At 38.3% G+C, this 17,180-nt stretch overlaps 1 protein-coding gene across 20 annotated transcripts in view; it reads right to left on the reverse strand.

Moving 5' to 3' along the window:
• HUWE1 (HECT, UBA and WWE domain containing E3 ubiquitin protein ligase 1) overlaps positions 1-17,180 on the reverse strand; it is a 143,592-nt gene that overhangs the window by 91,749 nt on the left and 34,663 nt on the right. For 18 of the 20 annotated variants that reach the window (XM_036428912.2, XM_036428911.2, XM_036428928.2 and 15 more), the window contains 5 exons: positions 13,635-13,733; positions 12,854-13,060; positions 11,402-11,554; positions 2,399-2,461; positions 264-341 (listed from right to left, as the gene is read on the reverse strand). In XM_036428912.2, the coding sequence (XP_036284805.1) occupies positions 264-341; positions 2,399-2,461; positions 11,402-11,554; positions 12,854-13,060; positions 13,635-13,733 (600 nt within the window). Of the gene's footprint in view, positions 1-263; positions 342-2,398; positions 2,462-11,401; positions 11,555-12,853; positions 13,061-13,634; positions 13,734-14,868; positions 14,949-17,180 lie in introns of those variants that run through there. The other 2 variants (XM_045578304.1, XM_036428922.2) reach the window with 2 other exon arrangements.

The following is a 17,180-nucleotide window of genomic DNA, read 5'->3' on the forward strand; positions in this document are numbered from 1 at the left end:
TAAGAAAAATAAAAATATACTAGGTATAGTAGCGCCCCGTATAAGGAGCTCTGCTTTTGGCCGCTCCAACATAAGATCCAAATCTATCAGAGCTGGGCATACGATGAACACTTATTCTTGAGAAGCTATTAGGTATGTTTAGCTTGGGAAGGCAGCAATGTAGCTCAAAACCACTCCCTCATTTAACTGAGGAGTTCTAGAAAAGTCAACCCCAGTTATAGCAAATCATAGACTCTATCAGAACAAGTCTGATTGAGACTCACCCTTTTCTCGATTTTGACCTCGGCCCCAGGGTCTGCATAGAATTCAAAGTGTAGTGTAGTTGCACTGGGTGGGTATTTCTGTGTATAAAGCACATGAAAGAATCAGATACCATCTTCTCCCAAGTCTTCCCTCAGCCCTAGCCACTTTGTGCAACTTATTGTGGCAGCAGAATGAGCACTGTAGACAATGGCTACAGTGGCTTCATTCCTTATGTCTTAGCAGAGCTTCGACATCTTAGAATTCAGAATCAGGATGATGGAGCCTAGAGCTCCAAAATTTTTCATAATTCTTACTACTAATAAGCCGATTTGGACTGTAACTATTCTCAAGAGGGAAAAGAGGGGCATGGCTGCAAAGCAGTAATGAGTAAGAATCTAAGAAAGAAAACAAATACAAGTGTCTAGGCACCAGCTCGAGAATGGAAAAAAAAATTCTTATGGAAAACTTATTGTGTATCACTGCCTATTAAAATAATTTTTCAACTATGCCTCATGGTATATCCTCAGAATTCTCATATGCTCCCTTTCCATATCACTCCATACCACTTCTCATGATATCCAAGTGCTTTTCTACACAAGCAGCTACCAAATCAATGTAATTCAGACCCTGACAACAAATAGTCTAACTCTACAAAAGCAACATACAAAACAAATAAGACCACAACAGCAAGCCAATTAAAACATACCCTTGAAAGAAACCAGTAACAGTGGTTGCATCTAGGGATGAATTATGCACACCCTTTAATATTCTTAGAATTGTTCACATGTTTATGTATTACTTCTTTTTCAAGTACACATATTTTTCAAAGTCTCATAACATGCCAAATATCGATAAGTAAAAAGATGTGTGCCCTGGCCGGTGTGGCTCATTGGGTTGGGTGTCATACTGTGCACCGAAAAGTTGTCAATTTGATTCCCGGTCAGGGCACATGCCTGGGGTTGTGGGCTTCATCACTGCTAGGGGGCATGAAGGAGGCAGCCAAGTGATGTTTGGTGCTCACACATATGTTTCTCTCTCTCTCTCTCTCTCTCTCTCAATCTCTCTTTATTCCCCATCTCTCTGATGCTCACACATATGTGTTTCTCTCTCTGTCTCTCTCTCTCTCTCTCCCTCCTCAAAACCAATAAAAAAATATTTAAAAATAAGTGTGATTTCTTAACATAGGTTGGCACCAAAATGGGTAAAAGACATCATGCAAATCCCAGCAGGGTGTATCATACTGTTTTGCCCAAGATGTGAAAACAAGCTTCTTATACATAAAAGATTCAGAATTAACCAACTAAACTTCACGATGAAAAATTAAATTCTAAACTAAATACCCTGTAAGATTCATGTAGCTTTCATTATTAAACAGACAACACTCACCTCCCATATTATCCAATATCCATCAATATAATGCACCCTACATAAAAATATGCCAGCTAAGATAGGAAAGTCAATTTGTTCTAATTTATCATTTTCTGTGACCATAAAAAAAAAGCCCTCTTGCACAGGAAAAAGGCTTGCTAAAAGTCAATAAATTTCATCACAACCATTTTGTCCGATATACAATGAACTGATAAAAGTAGTACATCTTGCTGGAAAATATAGCTGCTTTCTTGGCACAGAATTGTTATAAATCCAGGTGGGCCTTGTGATTCCACAGTAACACATCAAAGCAGAGGGGAGATGGCCTGAGCTCATGATCTAAGCATGGATGAAAGGTATGAACAGGACAGGGCATGAGGGGTGCACATGGAAAGCACATAGAACATGTTACGTTCTTAACCCTAGTGGTAGCACTCTTTGCCAAACATTCTTAAATCATGCCAGACTGTCCAGAGTTCCCAATAGCTCCAGTGAAAGAATGCAAGCAAATGCACTTTTTGGAATTTTGCATCAGTTTCAAATTGATTCACCCAATTCAGCTTTCTACTCAAGAGCTGGGTATGAACATACACTACGTGTCTGAGGTTCTTCATCTACTACCAGCACACTGAGGGCACCATTTCTAGATGGGGTTTACTATGTCTCAATTGTGATCTTAGGTTCTTCAAAAGCCCTGATGTGAAGTGGTTACACTGTCCAGTAAGGCTCAAATAGAGATCACACACAGCTCTGCCAAAAGACACCCACATCTCAAAGAGTGACTTACCACCATATGCAAGTCTCTGCAACATTCTGCAAGTCCGAAGCCGTTCTCCTTTCCACCCCAGCTCTTGGAAAAAGAAAAAAAAGACAGTGTTTGAATAGTGCTTAAGGTAGCTTTGTGTATAAAACATTTAAGAATGTGGCTGCCTGGAACACAGAGTAGAGAAGACACATAATGTGCAAGTCAAATGAAAAGAGGAAGCAACTAAAAGCAAGAGCTTAAGACGTGAGGCAAGATCATCTTCCTAAAGATAATTTTTCCCAGGAGGTCAAGTTCACTGTTCTGTAAGAAAGTTACTGAGGAGAACACAGGCAGCTACTGCAAGCTTTGCATTGCATGCTTGCTGTTATACCTGTTGACAGATTTGTTTGTTCTATCAGGCCTTCAATATTCATCCTGCTCAATTCCCTCACTAGGGTGCAATCACATGCTCTCTAGTTCCTCCATTTCTTACATGAAGCAAGTTGCAAAGGAGAAGTCTCCGTACTAATCATCACTATTGTACTTCTGACACCATAAAGTCTAAAAACTCATTGATAATTACTAGTCCCTAAGGTAATGGGGGAAAATGGCTCAACTGTACACTAGTATTGGCTTCCATATCCAAAACCCAAGCCATATAATCCTTCTTACTAACCAGCCTGCATTCGTAACAGCATTTGAGCTAACAATAATTTTGTTGGCCTAATTTGGAACTCTTCCAAGGCTGAATTGGACATCTGTTGAAAACATCCAAGAATAAATACATTAATCCCTGCTTTCTGGGACAAAACATACTAGGATAAATAAACGGAACAGCTTGGGAAGAAAAGCTGAGTAGTGAAATGCTTGGGGAAACAAGGGCTTTTATTCCTGAGAATCTGGGAGGCCAAGGCTAAGCACATTCTCAGCAAAGATCTTGGAGTTCACACACCTCTGGCTGACCACCAGGCTCTGCACAAACCAGAAATAAAGACCAAGAGTTGAAGATCCTGAGTATTGAGACCGAAGACACCAAAATACACCCATCACCCACCTGCAAAGACTTGAAGGTGTTTTGTTTTTTTTGTTTGTTTTTTTAATTGTTGTTCTTAGAGTTTAAGGCAAATCACTAGCTGACCACTAAGCTAATAGAACAAAGACATCAATGACCACACAAAACCAAGAATTATGAAATTGGTCCAGAAAAGTATAAACAATAAACTCTGGGAAGGGGCGAGAATCTGACTTCTAAAGTAACCACATTATGATAGTAAAAATAAATAAATTATAGCAAACTGAGGAGTAACATAAGGAAGATGTCTCTTGCTCTCTACCCCCACAACAATTTGACATCTATCCCAACAAAAATGCCTTTGTGGCCCTAGGTGGTTTTGGCTCAGTGGATAGTGTCAGCCTGCGGGCTAAAGGATCCCAGGCTTGATTTCTGTGAAGGGCACATGCACAAGTTGCGGACTCGATCCCCACTAGGTTGCGTCCAGAAGGCAGCAAATTAATGATTCTCTCTAATCCTTTATGTTTCTAACTTTCTCTCCTCCCTTCTTCTTTGAAATCAATAAAAAAAATTTTTTAAATGCTCGGTGTGAAGTGTGGAATCCAGCCCCAATAAGTCAAACGATCCATAGTAACAGGCATGTACTGTAGACTTTGGTCCCAGCTCTGAACCCTGCAATGGCCTGTGAACTGGCTGCAGCCACTCAGCAGTTTGAGAGCCTCGGGAGAACACTATCTTCAACAATTATCCATAGGTAATAAAAGGGAAAGGGAAAAGGTATTAAAAACAATAAGAGCTAAAATAGTGTGTTCATGATTCACAATGTAAAAGTATACTGTGACACCAAAAACGTAAGAGGGAAAGTATACATGTATTTCTCTGTCTCTCTCAAATTCATAAAAAATTTTATGACTAAATATAAAAACGGATGCATTATTCACTGTGGTGATGAGAAATATAACAAAACTGAGATAACTATATGATAGCATGACAGTATTTAAAATACAACAGAATATACTAATTTCTTCTTTGATGGTATTAGCCGTTTCTGCAAAGAACTTGCCCACACTAAACATAAAAACATGTACTTATACTTTCTTTCAATGCTTTTAGCTTCATGCTTTTAACATTCGACTTTTTAAAATAGATCTTAATTTTATTGTGATAAGGTAGAGTCTACCTTAATTACCTTGTGAATAGGTAGCCTGTTGTTATAATTTATTCAGTAATTTTCCTTTTTCTGCAAATTTGATATGTCATCTTTATTATAAATATAATTCTAGTGTGTTGGATCTGTTCCTGGAAACTTTCAACGGGGCAATTCCAGTGTTATTACCACACTATTTTAATTCATATAGCTTTCAAAAAAAGGTTTAACAATAGGAAAAGTAATTTCTCATTACATTTTCTGTATTTTCTTGGCTACACCCCGGATTTCCAGTGAAACATGGAATTTGCCAAAAGCCATGAGAATAAAGGCTATTAACACTTGATGCTACATAGAAGAAAAGGTCATTCAATCCAAAGACCTGAATTTGTAAGAGGGAATAAGCTTGAAGGGTTGTACCTCTTTACAACTTTCCTTTTGTTTCTTCTGTTGTCACAATTGTTTTTTAATATTTCTACTATCATTAGTATCACCAGAATAAACTTTCCATCTTGTGATCTAATAAAAATCAAGCAGCTACAATCAGAAAGTTGTGGTAATCTGGGATCCTTAAAAGAACATGTGCAAGCCAAACTTTATTCATGAAAGTCTGTGATATTGTGACATTTATGACATATTGCCATTATATTAAATACAAAGAATGAAAAAGATGCAAATTGACCATACCTTCGCTATGCCCACCAGCCAATCAGGAGTATGCAAATTAACCCAACAAAGATGGCGGGTTAATTTGCATACACAGGCACAGAGCAGATGGGGGCGGGGCAAGAACACAGGCATTCCACACTGCCCCAGCCGCCATGGGCCTCTGGGCAGCGTGGGAAGGCAGAAAGGTGGCTCTGGACTAGAGCGAAGGCAATGCGGACAGTAGGGGAAGAAAGGCCCATTCTTACACAAATCCTTGTGCATTGGGCCTCTAGTTTCTTATAAAATTATGTAAAGTTAATATGGGAAAACACTGATGTTTATATAGTAGGTAAAGTAGAATTCAAAATTATATATACCACATGCATTCAGCTATATAAAGAAATATGCATTGGATAAAGAATAAGAAAAGTGTACCAAATGCTAAGAATACATGTGATTATAAATTTTCTTCTGTACATTTCTAGGTTTTTAAAACACTAAGTACATTTTTAGTGTGTGTGTGTGTACACATATACATACACACACACACTTATGGCAGGCAAATGTTTAGTTTTATTTTACTGTGTCAAGTATTACACCTAGTGTACTTTTATTGATTTCAGAGAGAGGAATAGAAACATAGAAAGATCAATGATGATTATCATTGAATGGTTGCCTCTGCACACCCCACAACTGGGGGGTTGAGCCCGCAACCTCGGCATGTGCCGACGGAATCGAACCATGACCTCCTGGTTCATAGGTTGACACTCAATCACTGAACCACACTGGCCGGGCTAAGAACATATTTTTTACCAGAGGCCAGGGGTCCCTCAGCCTGGCTTGCGCGCTCTCGAAATCTGACATCCCAAGGGATATAGCAGTGCGCAAAGAGGCAGGAGCCCGAGCCCTAGGCCAGCACTGAGCCACTCCCGCTCATCCTGGCTCTGCTGTGCCACTGCTGCTGCCCTCAGTAGGGCCACCTCAGAGGCAGAACAGGCAGAGGCAGGACAGGCGGAGGTGGGGCAGGTGAGTCCGGTGTCTGTCTGGTCCTTGTCAGTCACCTTAGCTGAGTGGCACTCCCACTGTGGGAGGGCACTGATCACCAGGAGGTGGCTCCTGCATTGAGCATCTGCCCCCTGGTGGTCAGTGCACATCATAGCGACCAAACACTTGACAGGTTGCTTCAGGTTTTATATAGAGAGATATGAAGAAAAGTCTATTTTATAGCCTACAAGATAAATATATGAAATGTTTAGGATTCTAGGGTACTTATTAGTCAGTACTGCTCAGAATAACTAGTTGTCATTTTTATTATGCACATAATCTTTCTCATCCACCATGTGAACTTTTTGAAGAAAAGAAAATGTTTTTACTATATGTTCACTTCTTGGTTGGTCAGACACTTCTTAAATGATATCAACTAAAAGGTTTGGATGTGGATGCAGGAGCTAGGTCTCAGGCTGATACCCAGATTTAGAATAAAAGCCATATTCAAATGTTTAACACAGGAATAGCAGATGTTTATGAGGTGCAAAAATCTCACTGCCTTCACTCAAAACAACAGAACTTCTGAGTCTCATTGTCCTAACCTACACCCAGCAGCGTTACCATCTGTCCCTGGCAATTAAGTAGATACCAAATAAATAACTAGTACATCAACCATGGCAAAGAGGCCTATCTGACACCATCTCACTAGATCTTTGAGATGGAACTATGAAAATTAGTTAAAAGTCTTTAATTTGCCTAATAGGATAGACTAGACCAGTGGTTCTCAAAGTGCGGTCCCTGGACCAGTAGCCTTAGCATCACCTGGAAACTAGAGATGCGTTATTATCAGGCCCTGCCCTGGGCCTACCAAATCAGAAACGGGCAGGGTTAAGGGGCATGATCAGAGGAGGGAGACCAATCCACGCTCTACTAAGTGATTCTGGTGCATGCTCAAGTTTGAGATCCTGTGCACCATAGACCTTAGCAAAGACCAACCAGCTGGCTATCACCTTGTCCAACAAGTCTTCCTGGAGAACCTCCCCTACACTGGCAGTTCACTAATCACTATTCATATTCACTATCAGCCCATCTCTGGATTGAGTCACTAAAAACACTGCCATAAGAAAAGATACCACATACAAAGTCCTTTTTCATAAAGAACAAAACATGCTATACAACACTTTCTAAAAGCCACTAAAGCTGCACTTTCCCTGAACGGTTTATGAAACCACTATGTACAGAAATGCAATAAACGAAGAAAACAAAGATTGAGAAAACAAACTTATAACAGATGACAAAGAAACACTAAGCCAATGGAGTAAATAATGGAAAAAAGGAAAACAAAGAAAGTTATTACATAATTAAGGCATAATAAAATGTTTTAAATCTTAAAAAAAAACCACACACACTAAACCAATAGAAAAAAATGAGTAAAAGATATGAACTGACAATTCACAAGAGCAACTTAGTGGCCAAACATGAAAAAAGATGCTTAATTCATTAAGTGCCAATTAAACTAACATGAAGATTTCTTGGACTATATCACAGAATCAAAAGTATGAGTAAGTAAAGGCATACATTCAAGACTGCTTAATGTAGCTCATTGCTCATAACAGGAAAAATGAAGATGCGTTAGTTGGAAAATAGTTGAATTATGAAACATCCAAATTGAGGAATATTATGTAGCCATTAAAAGAAAATTACTTAAAGCTACATGAAGCGACTTAAAGTTAGTTTTTCACAGAAAAGTTTACTTCATGTATTACTGTCATTTTAAATTTATACTGAATAGGTCTAGTAAATTCATGCATTCACCAGTCACCATGAGTAATAACAAAGCACACAGCTGGGACGTGGCGTAGTGCATGTGGGAACATGCATTAAAATTGCTGCAGAGCTCTGGCCAGTGCAGCAAAGTGGTTAGAACATCAGCTTGCGGACGTAGGGGTCACAGGTTTGATTCCTGGTCAAGGGCATGTACATGGGTTGCAAATGCACCCCAGCCTTGGTCAGGGCACATTCAATGTGTCTCTCAGATCGATGTTTCGCTCTCCCTCTCCCTACTTCTTTTTCACTCCCTCTAAAAAAAATCAATGGGGGAAAAACACATCCTCAGGTTAAGGATTAACAAAAAAAAACAAAAACAAAGATAAAAATGCTGCCGTGTGACAACAGAACCCAAGCATCATGTGCAATGCTGTGTGATCATGTGCTAATCATTTGCTGAACACTGTTTAGTAGCTATGACTCTTGGGTTTAAATACATAGACTATATAGATGTAATATGTAATTTATGTATGTCACCGAAATTACTAGCATTTTTTCCAACATATGGCCTGTTCTCTAAAATTTGTTTAAAATAACTGAATTTTTAAAAAACCCTGTTACTTTAATTATAAGGAAAACTTGGTTAAAAAGCGTTTTAAAATTAACAGGATGTTAATTTTCACATGACATACAGACCACAAATTTTGTTTGTTAAATACAAGTTCATTGAATCAAGGGTTTAGTGTAAACATTTAACCCTCCTTTACATGACACACTAAGATTGCCCCCAACCTCTCCCTATCACAATAATGCAATATTCTCACAGATAGCACCTTATGGAATAATGTGATATGATCTTTGGGATATATACCCAGGAGTACCTGTCTATACTTCTGTCAGCAATACATAGGGTGCATATAGCCTCAGATGACTGCTAGCACTATACAGTTTTCTAATTTCTACTAATCTGATACAGTTTTATAAAGTTGTGCGGCTTTATTTATATTTCTCTAATTACTAAAGAGTTTGAGCATCTATTCGTGCTGAATTCCCTGCTCTATGAATTATCTATCCATATCCTTTGTCTGTTTATCCTTGTTGATTTGGAGGCACTTTTGAATATTCTACATTAACAGACCCTTGAAAGTCTTTTAAAACATTGCTAAAAACCTCTCTTATCACCAATCTGTTAACTGTCTTTGGCAATGCTGTGTAATGTTGTCCAGACTACTGGCTATTTCACCAATTGTTTGAATGTTCCTGTTCCATGACAAAATGAGTTTGCACCAGAATGTTATTCGACCACATTAAGTAATTGATCAATTGATATTTTTCTTTATGAAGGAAGCAGTGTGCTGATTTCCATTCCAGTGTATCTTGAGTAGCACTGAAGCCCAGCCGGTATAGCTCAGTGGTTGAGTGTCCACCCAGAAACCAAGAGGTCACTGGTTCTATTCCTGGTCAGAGCACATGCTCAGGTTGCAGGCTCCATCCCCAGTAGGAGGTGTTCAGGAGGCAGCAGATGGATAATTCTTTCCCATAACTGATGTTTTTTTCTCTCCCTCTCCCTCTCCCTCTCCCTCTCCCTTCCTCTCTGAAATCAACACAAATACATTTTTAAAAAGTATAGCATGGAGTTATGGTATCTTTCATTGAAAAGGAAGTCTTAATTTTGTATTATAAAATTCAAATTTTTACCATATGGTTTATGCTTTGTGATTTTTAAAAATCATCGCCTGGGGATATTTCCCCGCGTATTTCCTGAGAGAGAGAAACATCGGTGTGAGAGAGGTTGCCTGCCACATGCACCCTGACAGGGGCTAGGGATCGAGCCTGCAACTGAGGAACATGCTCTTGAACGGGAATCAAACCCGAGACTCTTCGGGCCGCAGGCTGACATTCGAACTATTGAACTAAAACAGCCAAGGCCATGCTTTGGGATTTTAAAGAATTCCTTCTTCAACAAGTCACAATATATATAACCTTCTACGTTCTCTTTTTCTTAAATTTAGTTTTACCCAATATAGCTATTTTAAAGACACTATGCTTATCAATACAATGAACTGGCTCTTTTTAAAAATCATTTTCTAGTTGGTTATTACTAATGTATGGAGGAGCTATTTGTTTCTATATATTGTTTACCTCACTGTACTTTCTTTAGTCCTAATAATTTTATATTGTCCCCCCAGAAAACCAAGAGTCTCAATCTCATCACCTACAAATAATAATGAATTTTCATTTTTATATATAACCTTCATTTCTTTCTTTCCTCTTATTGTATTGTTTAGGACATCTGATACAAATTTAAGTTGCAAAAGTTAATAGCTGACATTTTTGTGTGACCTCTGAATCAATGGAAATGCTTAATTTAGTTTTTCCATTATGAATTCTGGTAGATATGGCTTCTTGTTCCTTTTAACTGTTACTTGTGGACCCAATACTGAACTGTCTTCTATTTTATTAATAGCAAGAGATAAATACTCACAATATGTTAAGAAAACAGGTTGCATACTTATATGTACATATTGATAAATGCAAGAGGAAAATATACTCAAATCTTAATGGAGACTCAATCTGGATGAATTCTAGATGGTTGCCACTTTCTTTATATTTTCCTATATGTCCTAGAATTTTCATAATATGTTAAGTAGCCATGCATATAAAACAGCCTGAAACTTGAGTTATATTTGAATGAGCTTTTAAAAATCAGCCTTATACATCCCCAGTAGGGGGTGTGCAAGAGGCAGCTAACCAATGTTTCTCTGTCATCGATGTTTCTAACTATCCCTCCCCCTTCCTCTCTGTAAAAAATCAATAAAGTATATTTTTTAAAAAGGAAAAATAAATAAATAAATAAAAATCAGCCTTATTAATTTTCTTCCAAGAAAGTTCACTAATAATGTATACCTCTTGAGCCTAAGTATGTATTATCAATTTACCTCTAGGAATACTGGACAATAGTTTGGTTGAATTGACCTTTTAGTACAGCTTTTGCCTATGATTACAATTACTACCATCAAAAACCAATTAATTACTGAGAATAGTATTAAGTACCTTAAGATTTTTTTACTCTGAAATTACTTTATGGTAGATACACTAAATTCCCAGATGAACATGATGTAAGAACTAATGTGCAAGGCCAGGACACAAATTCAGATCTTTCTTTTTTTTTTTTTTTGCAACCATATCTGCTTCCCATGTAGAATCTGATTCTGAAATTTCTTTCCAGAAGACAAGTTGTCATTTTTGAACAAAGAGATTCCGTTTTGTGAGCCGAGATTCATTAAATTCCTCTATCCATTAGCTGAGAATACTTCTTAGGGTTTTTGGAACCTAGCTAAGTGGGCGCCAATAGTTCTCCTCAATCAGGCCTGTAAAGTTAACTTAGGAACTCCTATCCATTCTGCCACTGCAAGAAACACCTGTGAAAAGGTACCACCTGGTCCCATTTTTATGCCCTTCCAACTCTTCACCCACAACTCACCTCTGCCAAATGTTGCAGCCGGGTCAGTAGTGGGGTTCTCTTGTCAGATCCAAGGCGGGTGATGTAATTTGATCTTTTGCTAAATACATACAGAAGATTAAGGACTGCCAGCACCACTTGCATATCAGAGGAAGCCAGTAAAGTTGTCAAATGCTAGAAGAGACAAAAAAGGGCAGGTTCATAGTATTAAGCTCCGCATTGAAAACTTAAATGCCAATCCAGATTTGTCAACATTTACAAAACTATCAAGAAGTTTAAGAACACACAAAAAATGTTTAAGTAATTGAGCCCTTACAACATGCAACCTTGTCCCCAAGAAACTTACAATCTGGTGACAAGTCAGAAAATACAATAAACGTTAAAAAACTGAACAGCAGTTCAAAACTGCACAGGTGTCTGTCCTCACAGGAAAAAAGGTTACAAAAGGAACAAAGTGGTAGTTAGTGGAACTAACGAACACCATCTCCAACTCAACCAAAAGATTATAAATGAAAGATAATGTTATGCTCCTGTATCCTTTATGAAATAAAACTGGAATTAAAGGAGCTGAAGATAGCAACAACTGAGGGCACACAACTGTCCTACAATAGTGTATATAACAGTTACACGGGAGTCTCTATGTTGGTTACTTAATACAATTGAAACTCACCAATATATTGAAGCATTTGGTCAGCATTAAGATCAGTATGCAATTCAACTGGAAATGAACCCAGGAATTTTCAGTTGTTGATTATCCTGAAGGCCATGGACTTTCTTTAGCAACTAAACTATTTCATCTCCCTGGAAACTCAGGGCACTAAATCCTTAGTCCAGTAGTTCCACTTCTTTCCCTAAGCTATTTTCTTTCTACTTCTTTGTCCTGATTCTGTTTCTTTATGGAAGACTTAAGAAAATGAACATAAAACAGAGTACTTAACCAACAGTGATAGAAAAGCCTCAAGTTAGGCTAAAGGAATAGTTATTTCTTATGGTGATTTTTGACCGATTCCTGTGGGCACTTTACTTTATAAGAATACATAGCATGATATTAATGGGGGAAGGAGACTGAAAAGCAGCACAGAAACTTAGAAAAGCAGTATGTACAGTAAAGTGTCAATGAAATCAAACTATAACTGTCTAATAGTTTTAAATTAATTTTTAAAAAATAAAAATTAAATTAATTTGAAGCTGCTCAAATTAATGTGAGAAAAAGATCGACTCCTGCAAATTCTAAAGACTACTTCAATACATGTGTTACATTCTCATTAATTTTTTGAAGAACTTTCCCATCAATCCTGTGAATGGTGTCTATATCCAAGAAACATCCTACTATTGTTTGTGACATGGAAACCCCCCGAGCTCCATAATGAAAAAGGAAACAAGTAATCCTCCGAGAGAAATAGGAATTTCCTTCTTTCCAGACACAAACAATTACAGTTAGGAACAGACCACACAGATCTGAGCCTCTCCTACCTCTATGGAACTGTACAGATGCCGGGAAAAGCTGTACTCAATGAGCAAGGCTGTGAAGTTCAACACAGCCAGGAGAAGCATTTTCAGTTGTTCTTTTTCTGGCCTGTCACACACGAGCATCCACGACATATTCTCCACCGTCTGTCCAGCATCTGCCAGAATTCCATCGAAGCGGTCCAACAGGTCCACCCAGTGATATAACTCACACTGGAGAAAGAGGGAGAAAAGAAGAAGGTGTGTGTGGCTACTCTGTTACAATGGATTGCCGAGTGAGACACCTAGACAAATTCACTTTCCATCTTTGCTTCTCTTCAATCCCTCATCAATACAGAAACCCATGAGAAATATTGTGCTTTGAACCACATGGACATGAATTCATTTATTATCGCCACAAAACCCTTTGCTAAGTCTTCCAAGGGAGAATTCTGGCTGCATTCTGAGGTCTACAAACACAGTGACTCTTCCCTTCCAGAACCCGTTTTACCTGAAGTGGTCATTTTTAGTTATCTAAAGAAGATTCTTTTAAACTAAAAGTAAAAATCCTAAATGTTCCTCTTCTTTGGCTAGCAAAATTTTCCTCTCACATTTCTTTCAAAATTTCCTTGGCAACCATTCACAGGTTAAAAGCTAATCTCCAGCTGTGCTAGACCTACACTAGATGCTTATTAAGTAGTTGCTAAATGAGGCTACCTCATGATGGTTTCTCTCTCCATATCAGAGCATACAAAACGATGTACTGGTCCAGGGAGCCCTGTCTTTTGGAGGCATGGGGGTCACGTACCTTTCCAATGTTCCATGTTTTGATCTGCTGCAGTTCCAAGAGGAGTTGCTCATCATTGCAAACCTTGAGTTTGTCTATTAAGGCTCTGCAATCTGCAGGCTGAGGAAAACAAGCATTCACAAAGGGTGTTTTAGGTTATGAGGGAGACACAAAGAAGAAAATGAAAAAACACATCTTTAAGCAATACACTCAGAAAACTTTTGACAGGATAACTACTTAAGTGGAAATTTGCCAGGTGATCCCTTGGAATTAAAATGGAAATCTTATAATGAAACAATACATCTGTGTGCATTTCTAAAACCCAGATAAACTGCTTCGATGGATACAGACAACAGAATAAAGCAAAGAAGCTGAACATCATTTAAAAAAAAAAAAATGAAGGCATCTGTACCGTGGAATGAAAGACAGCCAGAATCCCGGAAAAGGAATGTTGACTCAGAGGAACACTGAAAAGCCCTAGTGAATTCACAGTAAAAGGTGAAGATGAGCATTAGCTATATTTTTCTGCAACATAAAACCCTCCAATCGAGAGCAAAGAGCTGAGCTTTGTAAAACCAGGACTCTTCTTACTGAGGGTCCCATTTCCGTACATTTCTGTTCTCTTTTATTGATGAAGAACCTGTTTTCGGGTAACAAGATGTGGATTGAAAGTTTATAGCAAAGTTTCTGAGAGTGAAGCAGGGGATAGGGACTGAGTTGGAGAAGCCTTCTATTAACAGATGGCAGTCGGAAGTGACTAGCCTTGCTCTTTTCCTCTATAAAGCAGCACAGCGTCCTAGGATAGACCTACATTTGGAACCAAACAAATCTGGGTTCAGTTTTTACCTTGATGTTTACTAAACTGTTTGATCATGAACAAGTACAACCTATAAGCCACAGCTTTCTTACCAGGAAAACAGACCTAATAACTGTCTCAGAAATGTGGAAGCTTAAATGTTTGCCACTACATAAAGCACTTATCTCATGAGTTTAAATATTGTGAGACAGAATATGATTACAAAGGGCATGGGCTTTGGAATTAGGCAGTTGGTAAGCTACCTCTCTTGTCTCAGTATTCTCTTTTGCCAAATGAACACCTATTTATCCAGCAATGTTATTGTGAAATTTGAACTAGGAATATTTTCAGCACCCAAACCAGAACATGGAACAATAAGGATATGATGGTAAATGGCTTTCTTTAAGCTAAGTCCCCAAACTTTCCTCCCTCTAAAGTGAACATTATTAAAGAGGCTACCTCAAATTTTTGAGGTAAATGTATGTAAAGTCCTTGGCATAAAATCCTGCCATAAACCAGGCATGCACTTTTTCTTCCTCTTCTTGGATTCATATAGGATGAGGAAGAAGTGGTGAAGCATTAGAAACAGAAAAACATGGGAGTCTGAACCATCTGCTCATGCAATTCACTTGTGCCTAGTATCAAATATATCACTTCAATTTCTAATGGAATGCAGCTAAGCAGATCCAATTTTATGATTCTGCGAGTTAGATAACTCCCAGTTCATGATGAACATTTGGGTCCTGGAATCAGTTGTTGTTATCTATAACATGATCAGGCACTCATTCTTTATTAAGGTTCTGTAGCAAGCCTGAAGCTGCTTTTCTGAATGCTAAGACATTTGCTGGCGGAGGATAGCATGGATTAAACTCTAGGGGTGTTCTACAAATGCTGAAGAGGCACTCCATACACTGTTCCTCTTTCTTCATGGTGTGTGGTTGAAGTGCTGCAAACTGTCTCTCAGTTTACAAGAGAAATCTCAATACTTCCCAAACCTCTGGACCCCTGGAAACTTTCCAGAGGCTCTCGAACTTCAAAGGCACCCTCTGGAACACACAAGTCATCTAAGTTGCTTGTGTTTTCTGCTCACAAGAACCAGGTTAACATCATGGCATCAATTTCACATACCAGCATGTTGTTGTTTTATCGGGAGTGGCAAGATCCCTCTGGACCTTGCCAGTTCACAGAATACACCAGGGACAAAATCTTATTTTTAGCATATTGTCCCTACTACGTAAATGCAAACTGAGTGTGTATTTCTTTATTCATGATAATATAAAAGAAATCACTTGCCAGTTCAATGGATACATACCAATTACCATGGTTTATATTGATTTGCTCTTTTAAGAGGTCAAATCATGGGGGAAAATCTTTTGCACAGTTGCTGATACACAAAGTGATCAATACATGTGTTTCTTGGGCAGCTACTATGGGAAATAGTATGGAAGCTCCTCAAAAAATTAAAAAGAGAACTATCATACGACCTAGCAATTCCACTTCTGGATATTTTTATCCAATGAAAATGAAAACACTAATTTGAAAGGATATCATCCACCCTATGCTCACTGCATTATTATTTACAACTAGAGGCCTGGCCAACCGCACTCTGGCCCTCACAATCCGGGACCCTTCGCGGGATATAGGAGAGCCGGTTTCAGCCTAATCCCCACAGGCTGGGCCCAGGGACCCCCACTGGTGCACGAATCCGTGCACCGAGCCTCTAGTATGCATATAAGTTCTTTGGTTAATCTCTTCCCACCCTCCTCCTCTCCTCTTCCCCCTGAGATTCATTCATGAGTCTGTTCCATGTTCCCATGCCTGTGCGTTGCGTGTCTGTCCCCTGGTGGCCATTGCACATCACAGCTACCAGCGGGTTGGCTGATCAGCCGGTTGCTTAGGTTTTTATATACAGAGTGGCAGGATTATTATGATCTCTGAGCACATAGTAATCTGGCCACTCAGTCAGTGTGTGTGCATATAGGATATCCATTGAGTGGCTACTCAGTGTACATAGATAGCTAAGATATGGAAATAACCTAAGTATCCATCAATGGACAAAAGGATAAAAAAGATGTGGTGTGTGGAATACTACTCAGCCACAAATGAATTCTTGCCATTTGTGACAACATAGGTGGGCCCTGAGAGCATTGTGCTAAGTAAAATAAGTCAAATACTGTATGATCTCACTTATATATAGAATTTAAAAAATAAAAAGCAAACAAGAAAACCATGCTCACAGATAGAGAGAACAGACTGGCGGTTACCACAGTGGTGAAATGGTTAAAAGGGTTGAAATGTTAAATAAATAAATAAATAAATAAATAAATAAATAAATAAATGTTCTTCTTTAAAATAACACCTAGTGTTGACCACAGCAAGGGAACACTAGGTATGATAATTGAAAAAATAGGCATTTTTAAGCCATAAAAACATAATCAATAATCTAAAAATTCTATTTTCAGGAGTTTATCCTAAGTAATTTGCTAGTAGCTATCAACTGTTCTGAAACAGAAATTTGTACACATGTGTAACTCAAAGAACAAATCCTAAAATCTATTAGGTTAAAAAAATTTAAGTTGCATTTATCTTTAAAATTTAATTATTCTACAAGTCTACCGAATTTGCTCTTTTCTAAAATGGCCTATGCAATTTTGTCGTTGGGATATCTATCGCTCCTACAGATTTAGCTACAAAAGATATTAAGTACATTGGGTTACAAATATTTTTCCTGAACCTGCCATGTGCCTTTTGACACAGTACTTTACATTTCC

Source organism: Pipistrellus kuhlii, unplaced genomic scaffold (assembly GCF_014108245.1).
Source record: "Pipistrellus kuhlii isolate mPipKuh1 unplaced genomic scaffold, mPipKuh1.p scaffold_m20_p_95, whole genome shotgun sequence".
Lineage (NCBI taxonomy): Eukaryota > Metazoa > Chordata > Mammalia > Chiroptera > Vespertilionidae > Pipistrellus > Pipistrellus kuhlii.